Source organism: Oncorhynchus nerka, linkage group LG13 (assembly GCF_034236695.1).
Source record: "Oncorhynchus nerka isolate Pitt River linkage group LG13, Oner_Uvic_2.0, whole genome shotgun sequence".
In the NCBI taxonomy this organism is placed as follows: Eukaryota; Metazoa; Chordata; class Actinopteri; order Salmoniformes; family Salmonidae; genus Oncorhynchus; species Oncorhynchus nerka.
The window spans coordinates 61,578,628-61,600,755 of NC_088408.1; the positions used below are offsets into that span (position 1 = coordinate 61,578,628).

A 22,128-nucleotide genomic window follows, 5' to 3' on the forward strand; every position below is an offset into this window, starting at 1 on the left:
TGCAGTGCATCTCCTCCTCATGGAATGCACCAGATTTGCCAGTTCTTGCTGTGAGATGTTACTCCACTCTTCCACCAAGGCACCTGCAAGTTCCTGGACATTTCTGGAGGAAATGGCCCTAGCCCTCACCCTTCGATCCAACACGTCCCAGACGTGCTCAATGGGATTGAGATCCGGGCTCTTCGCTAGTAATGGCAGAACACTGCATTCCTGTCTTGCAGGAAATCACAGGGTTGAGATTGCCTGCAATGACAACAAGCTGAGTCTGATGATGCTGTGACACACCGCCCCAGACCATGACGGACCTTCCACCTGCAAATCGATTCCGCTCCAGAGTACAGGCCTCGGTGTAATGCTCATTCCTTCGACGATAAACATGAATCCGACCATTACCCCTGGTGAGACAAAACTGTGACTCGTCAGTGAAGAGCACTTTTTGCCAGTCCTGTCTGGTCCAGTGACGGTGAGTTTGTGCCCATAGGCGAAGTTGTTGCCGGTGATGTCTGGTGAGGACCTGCCTTACAACAGGCCTACAAGCCCTCAGTCCTGCCTCTCTCAGCCTATTGCGAACAGTCTGAGCACTGATGGAGGGATTGTGCGTTCCTGGTGTAACTCAGGCTGTTGTTGTTGCCATCTTGTACCTGTCCCACAGGTGTAATGTTCGGATGTACCGATCCTGTGCAGGTGTTACACGTGGTCTGCCACTGCGAGGATGATCAGCTGTCCGTCCTGTTTCCCTGTAGAGCTGTCTTAGGTGTCTCATAGTACGGACATTGCAATGTATTGCCCTGGCCACATCTACAGTCCTCATGCCTCCTTGCAGCATGCCTAAGGCACGTTCACGCAGATGAGCAGGGACCCTGGACATCTTTCTTTTGGTGTTTTTCAGAGTCAGTAGAAAGGCCTCTTTAGTGTCCTAAGTTTTCATAGCTGTGACCTCAATTGCCTACCGTCTGTAAGCTGTTAGTGTCTTAACGACCGTTCCACAGGTGCATGTTCATTAATTGTTTATGGTTCATTGAACCACGGAAACAGTGTTTAAACCCTTTACAATGAAGATCTGGGTAGTTATTTCGATTTTTACTAATTATCTTTGAAAGACAGTTTATTTTTTTGCTGATTTTAGTTGGCACATGGTGTCGCCCCAACCTCCCGCCTGCTTTACTAGCGGACGTGGGGAGACTGGAAGACGGTGTGCTTCGCCCCCACCTGTTGGACACAGTTTTCTCCGGTACACAGCGGACGTGGGGAGACTGGGAGACACTGTGTGCATGCTAGCTGACTAGCAAGCTAGCACACGGTGTCACTAAAGATTAAGCTAGCTAGTGAGCGCACGGTGTCGCCCCAGCCCCCTGCCTGCTGTGCTAGCAGGAGGTGACCGGTAGACAGTGTCCTGGGCCCCAGCCTGTCGGGAAATATTTTCCCACGGTTCCATTAACGACAGTGAGGCAGGTGTTTGGCAGGCGTGAGAAAAAAACTCAGATAATGTTTTTATTTCCCTTTAGACCCACATTCAAAAGTGTCACAGTAGCATGAATATTGATTTGACTTTCGGTTGACTCTGTTCCGATACCCCCTTGTATATAGCCTCGTTATCGTGGTTTTGTGTTACTTTTTACTTTTGTTTATTTTATTGATAATTTCTTTGTAGCTGATTTCTTAGTTAAAAAATCATAATTGTTGATTAAGGGCTTGTAGTAAGTAAATATTTCACAGCAAGGTATTTCACAGCAATACCTGTTGTATTCGGCGCATTTGATTTTATGTCGCGCTCGGGGAGGCATTCATGCAGGAGCCAATGGGGTGCTGGAGGGATGGGGGGTGTTCAGGAAGGAATCAATGGGTTGCTCAAGTGGGTTGCTTTTACTTTCGGTTTTGTACATCAGCTTCAAACAAGCTGAAAATACAATATTTTTAGTTATTGAAAAGTTATTTCACAGTGGTTTAGATGGTACAATGATTCTCTACACTACACATGGCTTGTTTTCTCACAGAAAGTGAAATTACACGACTTGGATCCCATTATGCCTGGCAAAAACCAAACACTGCATTCCACAGTAAGAACCTTATAGCAATGGTCAAGCCCTGTGGTGGTAGTGTGATGGTTTGGGGATGCTTTGCTGCCTCAGGACCTGGACGACTTGCCTTAACAGAAGAAACCATGAATTCTGCTCTGTATCAGAGAATTCTACAGGAGAATGTCAGGCCATCTGTCTGTGAGCTGACGGTGAAGCGCAGATGGGTCATGCAGCAAGACAATGATCCAAAACACACAATCAAGTTTACATGACAATCTATAAAAAGCAACATATGTGAAGTTTTTGAATGGCCTAGTCAATGTCCAGACCTAATCCCAATTGAGATGTTGTGGCAGGACTTGAAACAATCAGTTCATGGTTGAAAACTGTGGTGGCCTTTTTCTGCTTTACCAAATGAGGAGAGTTACAAACTACACACCAGTCAGAGTTACACTTAAACTACAGCTTTGCAATAGCCCTTTTTGACTTTCAATGATGCGCTATCTCTAATGAACCATTGAAAAGTGAATACAGAAAAGTACAAAGATCTTTTATAGCCAAGATACACCCCTCTCAACTTACATGACAAATCACAGATCTTAGGAACTGTTCACAAAGAAAGACTTATTTGAGAGAGAGAGAAGTATCCCATAGTCAAATAGCATTCGCTATAAATTATCGTTCAGTTTGTTCCCTAAGACAGGTTCTAATCTCGTTCCTGGTACTTCATAGTACAAAAACAACAACTCATCCAATGGCATATATCAATTGTCAACTCTAGATACTCCCATCTCAAATAAACTCCCTCTTGACCCCACTCCTGGACAAGCTCACTGAGGGGAGTGAGCCTCTAGGTCAGACACTATCCCAGGATAAGCGCACAGGCAAGGTGGAGACAAGTAATTGGTTCCCCATTAATCACGCCATCCCTTCACATGGTTTAGAATAGGTAAAGACACATTCACATATGAAGACAATGTTCCCTCCTGTCCTCTTCCCTTTCTGATATTCTGCATAGCACCAGGGACATGTGAAAGACAAGTCTGACCTCTCCCCTCTCTGGGCCCCAGGTGACTGAGCCCCACCTGGGGGAAAAGTGCACCTGCCAACCCTATAGTCCAAAAGGAAACATTCTAATGACAAGTATCTCACATAAGCATATTATGCAAAATAAACATCTTAATTATCTATGTTACCCAACTAATTCTGAACAATTATGTAATTGTTGTGTTATTTGTTCACTCAGGTTCCCTTTATTTAATATTTGGATTTGGTTGAAGACATTCAGTATCAAAAACATTCAGTATCAAAAATATGCAGAAGTAGAACAAATTTGAATGGGGGCAAATACTTCACAGCACTGTATGCAAACATAATTTGGAAATATGCACTGGTGGTCAGGGAGGCATTTCTTTGTTTGAATGATGGCCCCTATCAACTCTGGTTGACTTCTTTACAATACAATACAATATACTGTACTTTGTCCATTAGTTACAGTGAACAACAAAAATGTGTCTTTTGCTCAGTTCTCAACCCCCCCCAAACATACAGTTGAGACGGTCACAGGTTCAAACTGCATGCAGCAACCCTGGATGGAGAGCATGTTGTGGGGTTAAGAGCCTTGTTCAAGGACCCAACTGTAGGGGAATTGTTTGCAGGTGTGAACCCAGCAGCCCTACTGTTGTCAGATCACTTCTACCCATTTTTGTTTTTCAAGCGGCCACCTGGGATTTGAACCGGCCACCCTTCGGCCGCAGGTCCAACTCCCGACACACGTCCAACTCCTGCCACACGTCCAACTCCTTAGCCGTTGGGCTACGTGTTTGACTGGTTCCAGAGAATAAGAAGGAGCAAAATGTTAATCTTCAGAAATAAGCATGAGTTAATCTGCCACAATGAAGACAAAATGTGATGCAGACATAGCTTTACTATAATGTAGAAGAACAACTGACATGCAGTTGTTGTCAGCAGCAACCGCTAGAGAGATCCTCTGCCTCTGTTAGTTCTGTGTTACTGCCAAACTGAGCAAAACATAGTTTGTTAATGCTTATTATATTTCATTCATAATAAGTAATTTATATATTCCCCCTCTGTCAGCCACAGTCTTCTATGGCTTCATGAAAGAGGCTTGTCCCCTAAATTGACTCCACACTGAAATACTGACATAAAACAAACAAATGGCTATAATGCCAATGTCAGGCTGCGTCTGTAGCTCTATTTGGAATATCCCATAATAAAAAAAGAATGTTTATTTAAAAGAGTTAGCTGGCTTATAAAGTGGTGAATTAAAGTAATCTAACTTTTTATATTTAGCTAGCTGAGTTAGCTAGGTAGCTAGCTAACAAATGTGCTCAATTTCTAATAATGTTTCATCTTTATTTATCTAGCCTATAGTTTATATCATATGACTTTGGCTTCATCTATTTCAATTAAATAATCAACTTTGCTTACTTTAATACATTGAAAATAACGTGCTTATTGGTAGGCTACTTGTCATGCTGGAATGAATTGGCAGTTGTTTTTTGAGTCAGAATGGCAGTTACATTTTGAATTGACCAAAAAAGTCAATATAGAACCCTTTATCTAAGAGAGTATGCTTTTATTAAACATTATTTCCTCTTGCTTCTTGATAGTATTTAGTTTGCAACAGCACAAGTTTGTTTGAACCTTGTAGTTTGCCATTCAGACCTCGGCACAATGTTTCAAAATATAAATTCGATCTTCCCCTTGCCGTAGTGAGCTAATGGTGTTGGACGTCAGCTAGCCATTTTTGTGTAAAATCATGCCCCTGAATTTAAAATGGATTACATTTATATTTTGTGCCACTGGCCTACACACAATACCCCACAATGTCAAAGTAGAACTATGTTTTTAGAAATGTTTAGACATTTTATTAAAAATTAAAAGCTGAAATGTAATTTGTCATTAAATATTCAACCCCTTTGTTATGGCAATCCTAAATAAGTTCAGGAGTAGAAATGTGTTTAACAAGTCACATAATAAGTTGAATGGACTAACTCTGTGTGCAATAATAGTGTTCAACATAATTTTTTAATGACTACCTCATCTCTGTGCCCCACACATACAGTGGGCAGAACAAGTATTTGATACACTGCCGATTTTGCAGGTTTTCACACTTACAAAGCATGTAGAGGTCTGTAATTTTTTTTATCATAGGTACATTTCAACTGTGAGAGACAGAATCTAAAACAAAAATCCAGAAAATCACATTGTATGATTTTTAAGTAATTAATTTGCATTTTATTGCATGACATAAGTATTTGATCACCTACCAACCAGTAAGAATTCCGGCTCTCACAGACCTGTTAGTTTTTCTTTAAGAAGCCCTCCTGTTCTCCACTCATTACCTGTATTAACTATTAAATTCGTTACCTGTCCACACACTCAATCAAACAGACTCCAACCTCTCCACAATGGCCAAGACCAGAATGCTGTGTTAGGACATCAGGGATAAAATTGTAGACTTGCACAAGGCTGGGATGGGCTACAGGACAGTAGGCAAGCAGCTTGGTGAGAAGGCAACAACTGTTGGCGCAATTATTAGAAAATGGAAGAAGTTCAAGATGACGGTCAATCACCCTTGGTCTGGGACTCCATGCAAGATCTCACCTCGTGGGGCATCAATGATCATGAGGAAGGTGAGGGATCAGGCCAGAACTACACGGCAGGACCTGGTCAATGACCTGAAGAGAGCTGGGACCACAGTCTCAAAGAAAACCATTAGTAACACACTACGCCGTCATGGATTAAAATCCTGCAGCGCACGCAAGGTCCCCCTGCTCAAGCCAGCGCATTTCCAGGCCCGTCTTACTGGTTGGTAGGTGATCAAATACTTATGTTATGCAATAAACGCAAATTAATTACTTAAAAATCATACAATGTGATTTTCTGGATTTTTGTTTTAGATTCCGTCTCTCACAGTTGAAGTGTACCTATGATAAAAATTACAGACCTCTACATGCTTTTTAAGTAGGAAACACTGCCGATTTTGCAGGTTATCAAATACTTGTTCTCCCCACTGTAGATAAGTAAAATAACTGTAAGGTCCCTCAGTCGAGCAGTGAATTTCAAACACAGATTTCACCACAATGACCAGAGAGGTTTTCCAGTGCTTCGCAAAGAATTGGTAGATGGGTAAACACTTTTTTTTATAGACATTTAATATCATTTTGAGCATGTTGAAGTTATTAATTACACTTTGGGTGGTGTATCAATACACCCAGTCACTAAAAGAGATACAGGCCTCCCCCTAACTCAGTTAACAGAGAGGATGGAAACTGCTTAGATATTTCACCATGACGCCAATGGTGACTTTAAAACAGTTACAGAGTTGAATGGCTGTGACATGAGAAAACTGAGGATGGATCAACAACATTGTAGTTACTCCACAACACTAACATAAATGGCAGAATGAAAAGAAGGAAGCCTGTACAGAATACAAATATTCCAAAACATGCATCTTGTTTGCAATAAGGCACCAAATTAACATTTGGCAATGAAATTAACATTATGTTCTGAACACAAAGCGTTATATTTGGGGCATATCCAAGACAACACATCACGAAGTTTTCATATTTTCAAGCATGGTGGTGGCTGCATCATGTTATGGGTATGCTTGTCATCGGCAAGGACTCACTTAGTGAGTTTTTTTGGGGGGGATAAAAAAAATAGAATAGAGCTAAGCACAGGCAAAATCCTAGAGGAAAACCTGGTTCAGTCTGCTTTCACCAGACAAATTGGGAGACAAATTCACCTTTCAGCAGGACAATAACCTAAAACACAAGGCCAAATATGCACTGGAGTTGCTTACCAAGACAACAATCCTGAGTGGCATAGTTACAGTTTGACTTAAATTGGCTTAAAAATCTATGGCAAGACTTGACAATGGCTGTTATGCAATGATCAATAACCAACTTGACAAAGCTTGAAGAATAAAAATAAATAAAAAAAGTGCAAATATTGTACAATCCAGGTGTGCAAAGCTCTTAGAGACTCACCCAGAAAGACTCACAGCTGTAATCGCTGCCAAAGGGGATTATACATGTTTTGGCTCAGGGGTGTGAATACTTATGTAAATGAGATATTTCTATATTTAATTTTCAATACATTTGAAAAAATGTCCTAAACATGTTTTCACTTTGTCATTATGTGGTATAGTGTGTAGTTGGGTGATTAAAAAAAATCTATCTAATTATTTTTTTAAATTCAGTCTAACACAACAAAATGTGGAATAAGTCAAGGGGTATGAATACTTTCTGAAAGCACTGTGTATATATACAACTTTTTTGAGTAAAGGGTTATTTAATCTCATCCAAAGAACCAAACGTTTCTATATAGAACCCCAAAGAACCATTTTTTTTCTAGGAGTGTATATGCCAAAACCATTCCAACTCAAATGCTTATTTGTAACATACTTAATTACCACTTTTTGGAAGGAAAACGATTTCACTCATACTGTAATTAATTATAGGTCATATTTCAGGTCATACTACAGCTACTTTAAAATGCTTGCTAATCCGCAGAACAGAAAAACAAACTGAAGTGTAAACGTTGTCAATGCAATAACTCTGATGCTGCATGATCTTGTCAACCTCTTCTGTATGTGTGTTTGTCTCTTTGTTTGTTCCAGGCATCAGGACCTGACTGTCCTAAAGTCCATGCTGTCCTAGGAGGGGTGGACCCAGATGTAGATTCTGTGGCTTCAACACTTTGTTACGCCTATTTCCTCAACCAGGTAATGTGTGGGGACATGTTCACGTGTGCATGGTATTTATGTATGTGATTTGTGTGTGTGTGTTTGCATGTGTCTGTATTGTAGCCTTTGTGTACTTGTTTATGTGTTGGAGGTTGAGTTTACGTTTATTTTTGTGTCTTGTATTTGTACTTTCTGTGTGTGTGTGTGTGTCTCTCTCTCAGAAGGAGCGATCAGATTGTGTGTATGTCCCGGTCCTGTGTGGTCAGAAATGTGACGTGGGGTTGCCGGGGGAGACAGTGCGGTACCTTAAGAGGGTTAGGGTGTGTGAGTCTGCTCTGCTGTGGAGAGACGACATCAAACTACTGCAGCTCCACCACAGAGGAAAACTCTCCCTCACTTTGATGAGGGACGATGTGCTCGACAGGTACACGCACACACCCACATATGCGCACACACACAGAATTGATGGGATAAATCATGTGGGTGATATTTTGCGTGTGTTTGTACATTTGGGTGTCTGTATTGTCTGATGTGTGTGTTAGATGGTATATTATGAAAATGTGTGTTTATTGTTTCAGATTGGCCCTGAGGGCTTTGTGCAGATGTAGTGTAATGATCCCCTCCCCTGTCTGATCCAGCTCCGACTATGAAGTTCTGGAGTCCAGCATCCTCCGAGTGGTCCATCACCACGAGCAACGGGCAGGAGAGGAGGGGGTGTTGTCCATGGTGATGGTGGTCGCCAGGGAGATTCTTCAAGAGGCAGTGGAGCCGATCTGTGCACCGCTGGGGGAGCTCTTAGGAGGTGAGGGCCGATGGCGCCCCCCTGGGGGTAATGGGCCGACACAGGACACACACAAAGAACCCCGATATGACTCGGTTAACACCCACCAGGAGAGAGGGTATGTGCATGGCCGAGGGAGGGGAATAAAGAGTAACAAGTCATGACATCTAGACAGAAAGAGAATAGAAGAAAGAGTGCCAGAATGTGTACATGTGCGTCTGCCTGTGTGTGTTTCTTTCAACCCCTCTGGGTTGCTGGGTTTGTTGTATTTGACACTTTAAACACACCGTTATGATTCACTACCTCTGACATGGCAGGTGTGTGCGTGTGTGCATGCATGAGTGCATGGTGTGTGTGTGTGTGTGTTCTTCCCCCTGCCAATAAATCAGTCAAACAAGCAACCAAGCAAGCAATCTTGTTGTTCTCCATTGCGTATCCCTATGTCTTAGCTGTGATTTACCGGATAGTGTGTGTGTGCGTGTGTGTGTGTATTTGTTCTGTGGAGGAGAGAACAACTGCCCCCTCTCATTGAAGCCATGAATGTCAAGGCCGACCGGGGTACTGCAGGCTGTTGTTTTCAGAAAGCAGGATATCCCAATTATAGTGAAAGGTAAAATGCCAATCTTCTAGGGCAATATTTGTGTAAATAAATAAAACATTAGGAGACAATCATGGTACCAATAATTGCTTCGATTACACCAAATGTATGTCCTTGAACCATTTATTTTGAAATTGCACACAGAAAAAGGTTATTAGGATAATTTCGCTGCTACCGGCAGCCTGCGGTATCCCGGTCAGCCTTCAAGAAGAGGCAGCACTGAGCTAATCTGCAACGTCACTTCCCCCGAGTGGCTCAAACTACGCATGTAATGTCTTGAGAATCCCCCGCATGAGACGCCATCTTAGAAAGCTGAAACCGACTTCCTGAGCTTCAACTGCGCCGTTGAGTCGTCACATAGGAATGAACGGCGTGTGGTCATCGACGGCTTTGTCCATTCACATACAGTCAAGGGTGCTGTGCTTTACGGAGCACAGCACCACCCAACAGCTCCTGAGTGGGATGAGTTGAACTGATGTCACTGACATCACTTTGTGAGAGTACTTCTGTATGATATGATGGTCTTGATGCAGTGTCCCTGAGATATTTGCGGCCTGTACATTTCTCCCCCGGGTGGTTTCAGTGCCATTTACAAACATAATAGGACGACATGGTCTAATATAACACAGATGACTGACTATCGGTTTGTTTTTGATGCAGCCTGTGTGTGTTTTCTCAGAGGCCCTGCGGCTACAGTCAGAGGTGATGTGGATCCAAGTTGGCCACTGCTCGGTGGACCTGGAGGAGCTGCTGAGGGCATTGGAAGAGAGAAGCAGCATCTCCCCCTATGATGTCACAACCGGTCCTAACGCTGGCGAGGCCCAGTTTCAAGGTGTGTGTTTGCAGCTGGCTGGATTGTGTCTGCCTGCCTGCCTGCCTGCCTGCTTGCCTGCTTGCCTGCCTGCGGCGATGTAACTCATGAAGTGGACAATTGAATTAATGGAATTGGAATTGGACTTGAATTGGAGTTAGGCTGTTTGGGAAATTGTAAAAGATATAGTTGGAATTGAATTAGAATTCAGAATTGAATAAACTTGAATTCAATGACATGTACTTTGTATACACTGAGTGTACAAAAACCTGCTCTTTCCATGACAGGCTGACCAGGTGAATCCAGGTGAAAGCTATGATCCCTTATTGATGTCACTTGTTAAATCCAATTCAATCTGTGTAGATGAAGGGGAAGAGACCGGTTAAAGGATTTATAAGCCTTGAGTCAACTGTCATGGATTGTGTATGTGTGCCGTTCAGAGGGTGAATGGGCAAGACAAAAGATTGAAGTGCCTTTGAACGGGGTATGGTAGTAGATGCCAGGCACACCGGTTTGAGTGTGTCAAGAACTGCAATGCTGCTGGGTTTTTCACACTCAACAGTTTCCCTTTTGTATCAAGAATGGTCCACCACCCAAAGGACATCCAGCCAACTTAACACAACTGTGGGAAGCATTGGAGCCAACATGGGCCAGCATCCCTGTGGAATGCTTTCAACACCTTGTAGAGTCCATGCCCTGGCGAAATTGAGGCTGTTCTGAGGGAAAAAGGGGGTGCTATTCAATGTTAGGATGTTTTGTACACTCAGGTTTTTAAAAATAATTTCACATTTGTATCGATATATTTGTATCTACAGTATAAACTGGACTGCCAGTGCTTTAACAGTGACATTACACGTACAGTGTATTTCTAATTAATATTAGGCGGCTTCAATTACTATTTACCTCTTCCAAACGTGTACTCCCATTGGTGAAAAGTGTGTGTGTGTGTGTGTGTGTGTGTCCTCGTTGCAGGAGAATATTGGTAATTGAATTGAATTAGTGGTATTACAGGGAGCAGACATTTGTTGGAATTTGTGGAATTGACCCCAAACCTTGCAATCTATACATTGTGTGTGTGTGCGTGTGCGTGTGTGTGACAGGTTTGGACATAGAGCAGATGTTTCTGAAGGAGCTGAAGGAGTTCTCTGATGGGGAGCTGACCATGTCTTTCACCACTGTGCCAGTAGATCTGGAGGTAAGATCAAAGGTCATTAGCAAAACAAAACTAGAAAAGGAAAATAAACACATTTTACCATTTGGTTAGCCTGATATAGTTATTGTGTGTTTACAGTCAAATTGTGTAATAAAATGTAATGCAAACAATGCTCTAATACAACTTGACTGGCAAGCCGAAGGAGTCCGAAGCAAAAAGTTGTAGCTATAAGTGCTTTTAAAATAGAAGTGATGACACAACAAAGAAGACAAAACTTTCATTTGGTGTCAGGTAGAGCATTTCACTATTTCTTTCCCCATTTGACTTAATCCTAAACTTTTTATGGCAACTTTTAATGACACAGACTTTTGCGTTTTTATGGGACCCTCTGTGTTCTTTTGCATTGAGATGTTATGGAAATAGGAGCCTAAATACGTGTGTCACAGCCAGGTGCACTACACTGGGCTCTGCATTTTAAACCCCTACCTGTCTAAACCACTTCCACTTCTTACTGTGGAAACTAAAAGCCACAAGGGAGCTTGGCTCAAGACCTTCTCTATCTCTATTTCTCTCTCTGTCTCTCTCTGTCTCTCTGTCTCTCTCTCTCGCTCCCTCCCTCCCTCCCTCCCTCCCTCCCTCCCTCCCTCCCTCTCTCTCTCTCTGCTCTGTCTCTGTCTCTCTCTGTCTCTCTGTCTCTCTGTCTCTCTCTCTCTCTCTCTCTCTCTCTCTCTCACACACACACACATAGAGGGTGCTTCCAGACACCCGCGTGTTTGTGCTTTTGTATCCCTCCCTGCTCTCTCTCCACTGCAACTTCTAATGTGTCTCTCCAATTCATTTCTTATTTCTTTATATCTTTTTCTTTTCCAAAGCCATTTTTCTCCCCTGCTGCCTGGCGTGCGATATTAGAGTATGTGTAAAATAAATGATGTCTATAGCTGTAGGGGTAGCTCTGCCTCCCCCGGAACTACCTACGTCTAAGGAACATTAAACATCATATCCTCGTTTAGCGAATAAATAACCGTTCATTTGAATGGCTTTGTGCGCTGGACTTCTGTGCATATTTTACCAGCCCAAGGAGAGGGCCCATTAGGGACTTAATATAGAATAAATGGCCAGGGGCGGCGGTGGAGCCAGCGGACGCGCGACTCAGCAGCGTCATGGTGGGTTACTAATGACCTGCGAGGGCTCCAAATGAATCCGTTATATGCATGTCATTTGCAGTATGTATATATTTATATATTATTTTTTAATTGTGTTTGAGAAGAACAAAACGCTAAGCACATCATTTAGGTTTGCCTTAAATGCGTTTCAAAAACTAAATAAATTAGATTCAATTAGCCCATAATGGAGTGTGTGTGTGTGTGTGCCTGTTCTTTAGTGTGTGTGTTTATCTTTGTGCATGTGTGTGGGTGCGTGGGTAAAGAGAGAGGGATTGGGGATTTTTACCAGTGCTGTGGAAGCGATTTGTAGCGCTGATTGTCTTGTTAGCACAAGAGTAAGCCCCAGAGTGTGTTGGGTATAAGTACTTATGTGGATAGATACATGGACAAATATACATCAGTCTGCCTGTATGTCGTGCGACAGTGTTGAATAGAAGAGAGTGAGGAAGTAGGGGTTAGCGAGACGGATATCAATCCATAAGGAAGACCGTTCCAATCCACTGTCTCTGCCTCTGGTGGGTCTACATTAGTAATACATTATTATCATTCAGACATCTGTACACCTGTCTCTGTGTCTGTGTCCCTGTCTGTAGCACTCTACCAATGGATCCGTGTAGGTCACACTTTATTTGGAAAGTCCCCTATAGACGATCTACAGATGCTCAAACTATCAACCAACTATCAATGAGGGCGACTCTGTTGACGTGCAGCAGCTGTCTAGGGTTAGGTTAGGAGTTACAGGGGTTAGGGTTAAGTTAGGGTTAAATTAGGGTTAAGGTTGGGGTTGGGGTTATGGTTAAGTTATGGTTAAGTTAGGGTTAAGTTAGGGTTGGGGTTAAGGTTGGGGTTAGGGTTAAGTTAGGGTTAAGTTAGAGTTAGGGCTAGTGGATAGTTAATTAAGATGTTGTTCAGTTAGTTGACCATCTACTGAACATCTTACAAACCATCTATTTGGTACTATCCAAGTAAAGTGGTACGGACTGTGTCTGTGTTTCTAGGTATTGCCGTGACTGTATGTTCGTCTCTGTGAATGTAGTCTCTGTGAATGTAGTCTCTGTGAATGTAGTGTCTGTGCTTCTCTGACTCAGTGTAAGCAAAGCGAGGCAATCAGCCCTAAGTGCCTCTAACTTTCACAAAAACCCATTTACCAAAATGGGAGCATTTATTTATTATTTAGCAAATTGACTTGTTGCTAATCTTCTTTGGTGGAAAAACAAATAGCGATTTCTCCCACTCTTCAGGGTGATTGAGCCATCTGGATCACTCTCTCTCTCTCTTTATCTCTTTCTCTCTCTCTCTCTTTTCCACTTTCTCTTCTGTAGTAATGAAGTTACTTGTATAAGTTACATTTCGGTAACTTATACACGTTTAATCCAGTTTAACCAAGTTCCAAGTTTTGTACAGTAGAACGTTCCTAAACGTTCTTTCCTTACACAAATATCAAAACAAAACCAGCTTCCATTATCCTACAAGTAATACTTAAAACAGGGGTCTTCAACCTTTTCTTGACCAGAGACTCCTCCCAGGCCAACCGGCAACCCAGGGACCCCCATCATACATATCAGGTAAATGATAATGGCAAGGAGAAGTAATCAACATTTTTAAAATAATAGATTTGGTAGATAGTTTTTCATAATTGTTTACCTCCCCACATAGCTTATTAACTATAAAGGTAACTCCAAACACATTTTTGATATGAGCAGCTGTTTAACTATTTTTAACAGGGGTTAGCCAAGAAATATAAAAAAACGTGTTTAATTATTATTATTATCATTTTATTTACAATATTTTCACGGACCCCCTGCAGTACCTCCGCGGACCCCCGGTTTTATACCCCTGACTTAAAGGCACATTTTATGACATTTGAAACCAATCTTAATGTTTTTCTTACTTTGAGAGAAGTTACAGTCGGGTCCAAAATTATCAAAAAAAGATTATATAAAAGAAACCAAATATAGAGCTATATTGTATGTAGAGAAATACAATTGTTCAGAGAAAGAGATTTTGTTTAACAAGTCATCTTTTTCTCATAAAGATAGGACGGAGTCAAAAGATTCTTGTAAATAAAGTAAAAGAATCTGCAGTAATATTCTACTTTTTAATCTCAGTTTAAGGAACTGCATAGTGGCCTTCCATGGCTTCCTGTTTCACTGGGGTATAAAAAAGTAAACATGTAAACATGTAAAATCCCTTTGTCATCCATCACCATGGGAAAAGCCAAAGAGCTCGCAAACGAAAATAGACATGGTTGTTGACCTTGATAAGACAATGGGTTAAAAAAAGAGAAGAAGAATATATACCACTTACCACTATTAGGGCAACACCTAAGAAGTTTAAAACCGCTAGAACAGTGGTAAACTTGCCTGGTATTGGACGCAAGTGTATCTTGTCCCCATGCACAGTGAGGAAGATAGTTCGGGAGGCAAAGAAAAAGCCAAAGGCCAAAGTTGGAGAATTACAGAACTTGGTTGTATCTTAAGTTCACCAAGCCTCCAGATCTACAAGACATATCCCCATGCACACATCAACATCCACAAAGAAATAGTTAATTGACCACAAAATCAACATTTTGCATTCGCCATCTACACCTGTGGTTTGAATTGAAGAAGGCAGTCGATAAGCTTAGACCAAAATGTGTCTACAATCTGGAAAGAGGCTCAGTGACGGTATCCTCGCAAGGGGAGGGTGCCAGAGGATTGAAAACAGGTTTCATTATTATTGGCACCCCATCTTAAAAAATAAATCATATTATTTATCAACACAATCTCTCTCTCTCTGAGCAATTATATTAGTATAAAATAATATAAGTTCCCATTTTTTTGAGCATACAGTATAGCTCAGTATTTGAATGATTTATTTCATAGTCTTTTTATATCATTTTTATCAAGGGTGGCAATAATTTTGGACCTGACTGTATGTAGTCTGCCTTAGAATTTTAATACAAGCTAATACATGCCACATAGTTTTTCATTGTCAACGTGTTTATTTGTCATTGGTTAACATTTTAAAAGAATATGCCTAAACAGAACAAATGGAAGGCTGACAAATATTAGGAGATGCAGGGTCTTGGTGTTTTCTGCTAAGCTAACGGCAAGCCCGGTAATTAGCCGCGGCAGATGAAGCGTTGGTTGGCGTCGGCGTGCTGGGGAGTTGATGAACTGTAGGAGAGATAGAAGCCTGCAGCCACGTGCATAGAGACGTTACCATATTCATGAGAGAGAGAGTGTGTGTGTGTGTTTGTGTAGACATGCCAGTTTGTTTGAATGTGAGTTAGACATTTATTTTGTCGTGGTTTTACCTGCCATTTTAGCTGGGTGCAAAGATTGTGTGCTATGTTTGTAGTTGGGTATTTTATGTCAGTGTTTTGTGTTTGTGTTCCTGTGTATCATCATTGTGTTTGACTGGGTTAGAGGGTATGTTAATGTTGTTTGTCATCCGTCTCCGAGCCCTCCTGTTTGTTTATGCCAGGCCAGTTTTACCCAGCACCCCTTGCAAATAATTATCCGTGCTAATTATGGGCCTGCAGTCACGGAGCTCTAAATGCCTTTCTGATGAGATGGGATGAGGGATAGCAGGTGCAGGGCGGCCCTCCCAGGGACTAAGATTGAAGAGTAGGCCTCTCTCTCTTCCTCCCTCTCCTTCTCTCTCTCTCCTTCCTTCCTTCTCCCTCTCTCTCTTCTCCCTCCTTCCTCTTCTCTCCTTTAGGTCAAGCAGGTGATGGTGTCAGTTTGGGACCCAGACATCTCTACCCCCCCCAAACAGACAGAGCCTCCAGGGCCCGTTTTCATAAAGCATCTCAGATTAGGAGTGCTGATCTATGATAAATTGTCTTTTAGATTGTAATGAATGTGACTACATGGACGGGGGGGGGGGGGGGGCGGATCCTAGATCTGCACTACTACTATGAGATGCTTTGTGAAATAGGGCCCAAGTTTCAAGTTTTAATGTCACATGCACAAGTAAAGTACAGCCTTTCTTGCAAACTCAAAGCCCAACAATGCAATGATCAATAACAATGTAATACTAGAAAAACAAACACGAGAAATAAGAAGGAATATGAAGAACACAATAAGTTTGGAAGCGTACTTTATACAGGGTCAGTTACAATACCATCTTTACAATGTCCAGGGGGTACTGAAGTGATGGAGGTAGATATGTACAGGGGGTAAGGTGACTAGGCATCAGGATGTAAGATAAACAGAGTAGCAGCAGCTTGTATGTGAGTGGGTGTGTGTGTGTGTGTAGAGTCAGTATAAATGTATGTGCTTATGTGTGAGTGAGCAGATGATGGAGTGAGTGTGAATGTGTAGTGCCCTGTGAGTGTGCATAGAGACAATAAATACACACCACCTGATGTAGAAGCCCTGGATGGCAGGGAGCATGGCCCCAGTGATGTACTGGGCTGTCCGCACCACCCTCTGTAGCGCCATGCGATCGAGGTCGGTGCTATTGCCATGCCAGGCAGTGACACAGCCAGCCAAAATGCTTTCAACGGTACAGCTGTAGAACATTTTATGGATTTGAGGGCCCATGCCAAACTTTTTCAAACCCCTGAGGGGGAAGAATTGTTGTTGAGTCTTTTTCACGACTGTGCATGTTTGTTCGGACCATTTTAAGTCTTTGGTGATTTGGACACCGAGGAACTTGATGTGGATGGGGCGTGCTCGCGATACTTCCACCACACTGGAGTTAGCACACCAGTTGATGTAGAGGCAAACCCCTCCCCCCCTCGTTTTTCCCGACTCCACTGTCCTGTCCGCCCGGTGAATGGAGAATCCATTGAGTTGATTAGCCATGGGGGGGTATCTTGTTCAAGAGCCATGTTTCAGAAAAGCAAAGAATATTGCAATTTCGAGAGTCCGATTGGGTAGCAAATGTGCGATCAGACGTCCTCCATCTTGTTATCGAGTGACTGTACATGAGCCAGTAGAATGGAGGGAAGAGGTGGCCGGTTCTTTGCTTAATCTCACCAGGATCCCCCTCTTGCCTCTGGCGTTTCCTCTTGGCTAGCCTGAGAGAGAGCCCAGGGCAGATGAGTCGAAGTTGAGTCCGCAATTGAGGTAAGTAACTTCTGATCTGATGTTCAAAAGTTTTTGTCGGTTGTAAGAAAAAAATAACGGATACATTTCGTGAAAAAAAAGTAAAAATAAACAACAAACTAATCACAAAATAGCAAAGTTGGGTCGGAACTTGCAAAACGACAGACATCCAGTATGGTGGCCTGTAAGGTCTGTGGATGATAAATCAGGAAGGAGTGCCATGTCAGATCAGGCCTAATGTCAGAAACCGCAACCAAATCTCGTGCTAGCTAGCTACTGGGTGACAGTCTGTCACGAGAGATTAGATGAAGCCTGACCAGGACACCAGTCACATCGTTCTTTGAAAAGGCAAGGAGTGTAGTGTATTTCATAAGCACCCTATGCTTGCTTTAGAGATATGATATGGCCAATGACTATACTTTTAGTTTTAGTGTATGCTTCCGTGTTTTAATGTTTGTAAGTATGTGGTCACGGCTTGCTCACTAGACTCATTGTCCCATTGTTTGAGACATAGCCCTCCCTTTGAGTTGCTTTGGGCAAAAAGGCCAATGGTGGACAAGTAAACCAAAAAAATGCATCTGTAGATTACAGCCCCAAACTTTTCCCTTGTTGGGTTAATCAAGGACACGGAGCAGAATATGCGGTAGACATTCATGCGTATGTCGTGTGTCAAACTTTACCCCCCCTCTACCCCCATCCAGGCTGTCTCCCAAAGTTCCACAGAGTTGTGTGTGTGGAGCGGATGGTGTCAGCTCGCTCCTTGCCACTCCATTTGCTGTAGCTGTACTGCTGTGATCACAGACAGACGTATAAATCAAACCTAGCTTGATGGATTCATCAGGGCAACGAAACGATCGCCTCAGAAGAGTGCCGGAGCTCTCTGAGCATCGTGTTTCTGACAGAAAGGGTATGCAAAGAGCCTAAATGGATGAACGGTTGATTAATTCTTTGCCAGAGATGTTGTCGACAGCAGGAAATGTGTTTTGCTTTGACTGTGTTTGTATGGGAATTTACACGCGTAGGGCGTGAGTTATGGAGCACAAGTTTATACCTAAGGCTATTCTGCATAATGATGGCAGGTTGGAGAACTTGGAGGAGCCACTAAAGACTTGCTACCTGTGGAGAAACACAACTAGAGAGTAAAAGGAGGGAGGGAGGGAGGGAGAGAAAGAGGAGGGAGAGAGGGAGATAAAGAGGAGGGAGGGAGGGAGATAAAGAGGAGGGAGGGAGGGAGAGAAAGAGGAGGGAGGGAGGGAGATAAAGAGGAGGGAGGGAGGGAGATAAAGAGGAGGAGGGAGGGAGAGAAAGAGGATGGAGGGAGGGAGAGAAAGAGGAGGGAGGGAGGGAGAGAGAAAGAGGAGGGAGGGAGGGAGGGAGAGAAAGAGGAGGGAGGGAGAGAGAAAGAGGAGGGAGGGAGAGAGAGAAAGAGGTGGGAGGGAGGGAGAGAAAGAGGTGGGAGGGAGGGAGGGGGAGAGAGAATAGACTAGAGAATAAAGGGAAGCTAAGAGGCAGAGAATCTGAGATGAAGAGAGGAAGGGAGTGAGTTGAACACAGAGAGAAGGAACAAATTATCAAGAGAAAGAAGGAAAGGCATTAGCTATGTATGGCTAGACCTCCCATGTTCAACTTGTTAATCTAGTTACATTGACCAAAATATTCATTATTTGTAATGATATGAGTAGTATTCAAGTGTTTTATTGAGACATCTTTGATCCTCTACATTAGTGGGGTGGGGTAAAGGGAGGGGAGGAAAGCAAGAGGCTCAGACAGTGGTTTAAATAGGTGGAATGACTGGGGAAGGTGGCGGTGAATCTTCATGGGGGAGGAAGAGCTCTTTAGAAGTAACTCAGACGTAGATGGAAAGTTTAGAAGATGTGGTCTGTGCTTTTAGGGAATTTTGTCATAAAGAAACGTGTTTTCCCATCTCAAGACAGAACCATAATAAGTGTCAATAAAGTCCCATTACAGCAACAGGGTTGACTGTAACAGGGTTGATTTTAAATCAGCCATAAATCCCTTTTTTGACAGGGGGAATGGAAGTGTGTTATGTGCAACAGGGAGGGGCAATTGAATGCAAGCTTCACAAAAAAAAACAACTTTATTGTTAACATTTTTAGCCAGTCTGTCTATTGGTAACAAGAGTTGATGTTTTATGCTCAACCTGCTCTGTTTTCCGCCACAAAACACTAGAAAATGGGCAAGAAGAGTAGAACCAGCTCACCTGCGGTCACACTGATTTGATGATTATGTGTTCAATGTTTTGAGAGTTCAGTTCACATAACAGGGTGGGTGGGACCTTAACATGAGGGACAGATGGAAATGGATCACTTATCACATGACAAAATAATCATCTTCAGAAATGACTGTCAAAGCAACAACATAACTAGAGCTTTACAATGATGGTGAAAAGGTTGAGACATTTTGGGGTTAAAAGTGGGTTGACATTTTCCTAGGTCGAGAAAAAACATGTGGAGGGACATATCAAAATGCAAAATGTTTTTATTCATGTAAGGCTTTTGATTGATAAAAAAATTTCAACTTAAAATATCAAAGGGACGCAAAATGTACTCTATTTGTGACCCAGTAAGTGAAATTGTAGCTGATTTGGGGATGTTGGGGGGCTGGGTATGGGGGGGATGTTGGGGCATGGGGGGGATGTTGACTCATGTTACAAACAAATGGGAGACAGACTGTGGCTCTGCGTGTTATCTGGAAGATTTGTGCTTCACTTTCGCTCTTTTTTTCATGTGTGTGTGTGTGTGCACATATCGGTATCACTGTTTGCGTAATTGTATTCATGAGTAGAGTGTGGTCATGTAATATACAGTGTGCGTGCCACTCATTCGCACGTGTGTGTTCATATAAAGTATGTGTTCGCGCATTTGTGTGTGTGTGTGTTTTTGCCTGTGTGAGTGAGTGAATATGTGTGTTTTTAACAAAGCTGGGGAGGCCTCATTGCACTCATCAGGATATCGCTGGTGAAAAATGACTGTGTCGCCGGGGTGACAGTTGTGTGTGAGCAGATTGATGGGGCTCTCCCTGACAGCAGCCATATTGTGCAAGGGGAGAGCCGAGAGAGAATCCGTGTGGCCCTCATCCACGCAGGTTAATATTGACTCAGCCTGGGCAACACCATGCCTACAGCAGCCATCCATCACTACTACTGGGCCTTCCGCACCCCACACAGGCACAGGCACAGACCACACAACTCATGACACACGTTCGCGTACACACACACTAGCTCAGGTGCGCGCACACACACATACACACGCACACGCACAAACACACACATAGAAAGTACCCGTCAAAAGTTTGGACACACCTACTCATTCAAGGCTTTTTCTTTATTTTGACTATTTTCTACATTGTAGAATAATTGTGAAGACATCAAATCTATGAAATTACATATATGGAATCATGTCGTAATCAAAAAGGTGTTGAACAAATCAAAATATATTTTACATTCTTCAAAGTAGCCACCCTTTGCCTTGATGACAGCTTTGCACACTCTTGGCATTCGCTCAACCAGGTTCACCTGGAATGCTTTTCCAACAGGAAGGAGTTCCCACATATGCTGAGCACTTGTTGGCTGCTTTTCCTTCACTCTGCGGTCCAACTCATCACAAACCATCTCAATTGGGTTGAGGTCGGGTGATTGATAGTCCCACTAAGCGCAAACCAGATGGGATGGCATATCGCTGCAGAATACTGTGGTAATCATGCTGGTTAAGTGTGCCTTGAATTCTAAATAAATCACCAACAGTGTCACAAGCAAAGCCCCCCACACTATCACACCTCCTCCTCCAGGCTTCACAGTGGGAACCACACTCTGCGTCTCTCAAAGACACAGCAGTTGGAAGCAAAAATCTCATATTTGGACTCATCAGACCAAAGGACAGATTTCCACCGGTTTAATGTCCATTTGCTTGTGTTTCTTGGCACCAAGCAAGTCTCTTCTTCTTATTATGAACTGCCGATCTGCGGCCAACAAGGCAGAGTTCATCTCAGCCTATGCCTCCCTCCAGTCCCTCGACTTCTTGGCACTGACGGAAACATGGATCACCACAGATAACACTGCTACTCCTACTGCTCTCTCTTCGTCCGCCCACGTGTTCTCGCACACCCCGAGAGCTTCTGGTCAGCGGGGTGGTGGCACCGGGATCCTCATCTCTCCCAAGTGGTCATTCTCTCTTTCTCCCCTTACCCATCTGTCTATCGCCTCCTTTGAATTCCATGCTGTCACAGTTACCAGCCCTTTCAAGCTTAACATCCTTATCATTTATCGCCCTCCAGGTTCCTCGGAGAGTTCATCAATGAGCTTGATGCCTTGATAAGCTCCTTTCCTGAGGACGGCTCACCTCTCACAGTTCTGGGCGACTTTAACCTCCCCACGTCTACCTTTGACTCATTCCTCTCTGCCTCCTTCTTTCCACTCCTCTCCTCTTTTGACCTCACCCTCTCACCTTCCCCTCTACTCACAAGGCAGGCAATACGCTCGACCTCATCTTTACTAGATGCTGTTCTTCCACTAACCTCACTGCAACTCCCCTCCAAGTCTCCGACCACTACCTTGTATCCTTTTCCCTCTTGCTCTCATCCAACACTTCCCACACTGCCCCTACTCGGATGGTATCGCGCCGTCCCAATCTTCGCTCTCTCTCCCCGCTACTCTCTCCTCTTCCATCCTATCATCTCTTCCCTCTGCTCAAACCTTCTCCAACCTATCTCCTGATTCTGCCTCCTCAACCCTCCTCTCATCCCTTTCTGCATCCCTTGATTCTCTATGTCCCCTATCCTCCAGGCCGGCTCGGTCCTCCCCTCCTGCTCCGTGGCTCGACGACTCATTGCG

The 22,128-nt window shown here is 43.2% G+C and overlaps 1 protein-coding gene across 3 annotated transcripts in view; it reads left to right on the forward strand.

Annotated features, from left to right (window-relative positions):
- Positions 1 to 22,128, forward strand: part of LOC115139787 (protein prune homolog 2-like) — a 54,474-nt gene that overhangs the window by 7,448 nt on the left and 24,898 nt on the right. For all 3 annotated transcript variants that reach the window (XM_029677569.2, XM_029677570.2, XM_029677572.2), the window contains exons 2-6: positions 7,669 to 7,773; positions 7,956 to 8,158; positions 8,373 to 8,536; positions 9,793 to 9,945; positions 11,025 to 11,119. In XM_029677569.2, the coding sequence (XP_029533429.2) occupies positions 7,669 to 7,773; positions 7,956 to 8,158; positions 8,373 to 8,536; positions 9,793 to 9,945; positions 11,025 to 11,119 (720 nt within the window). The remainder of the gene's footprint in view (positions 1 to 7,668; positions 7,774 to 7,955; positions 8,159 to 8,372; positions 8,537 to 9,792; positions 9,946 to 11,024; positions 11,120 to 22,128) is intronic.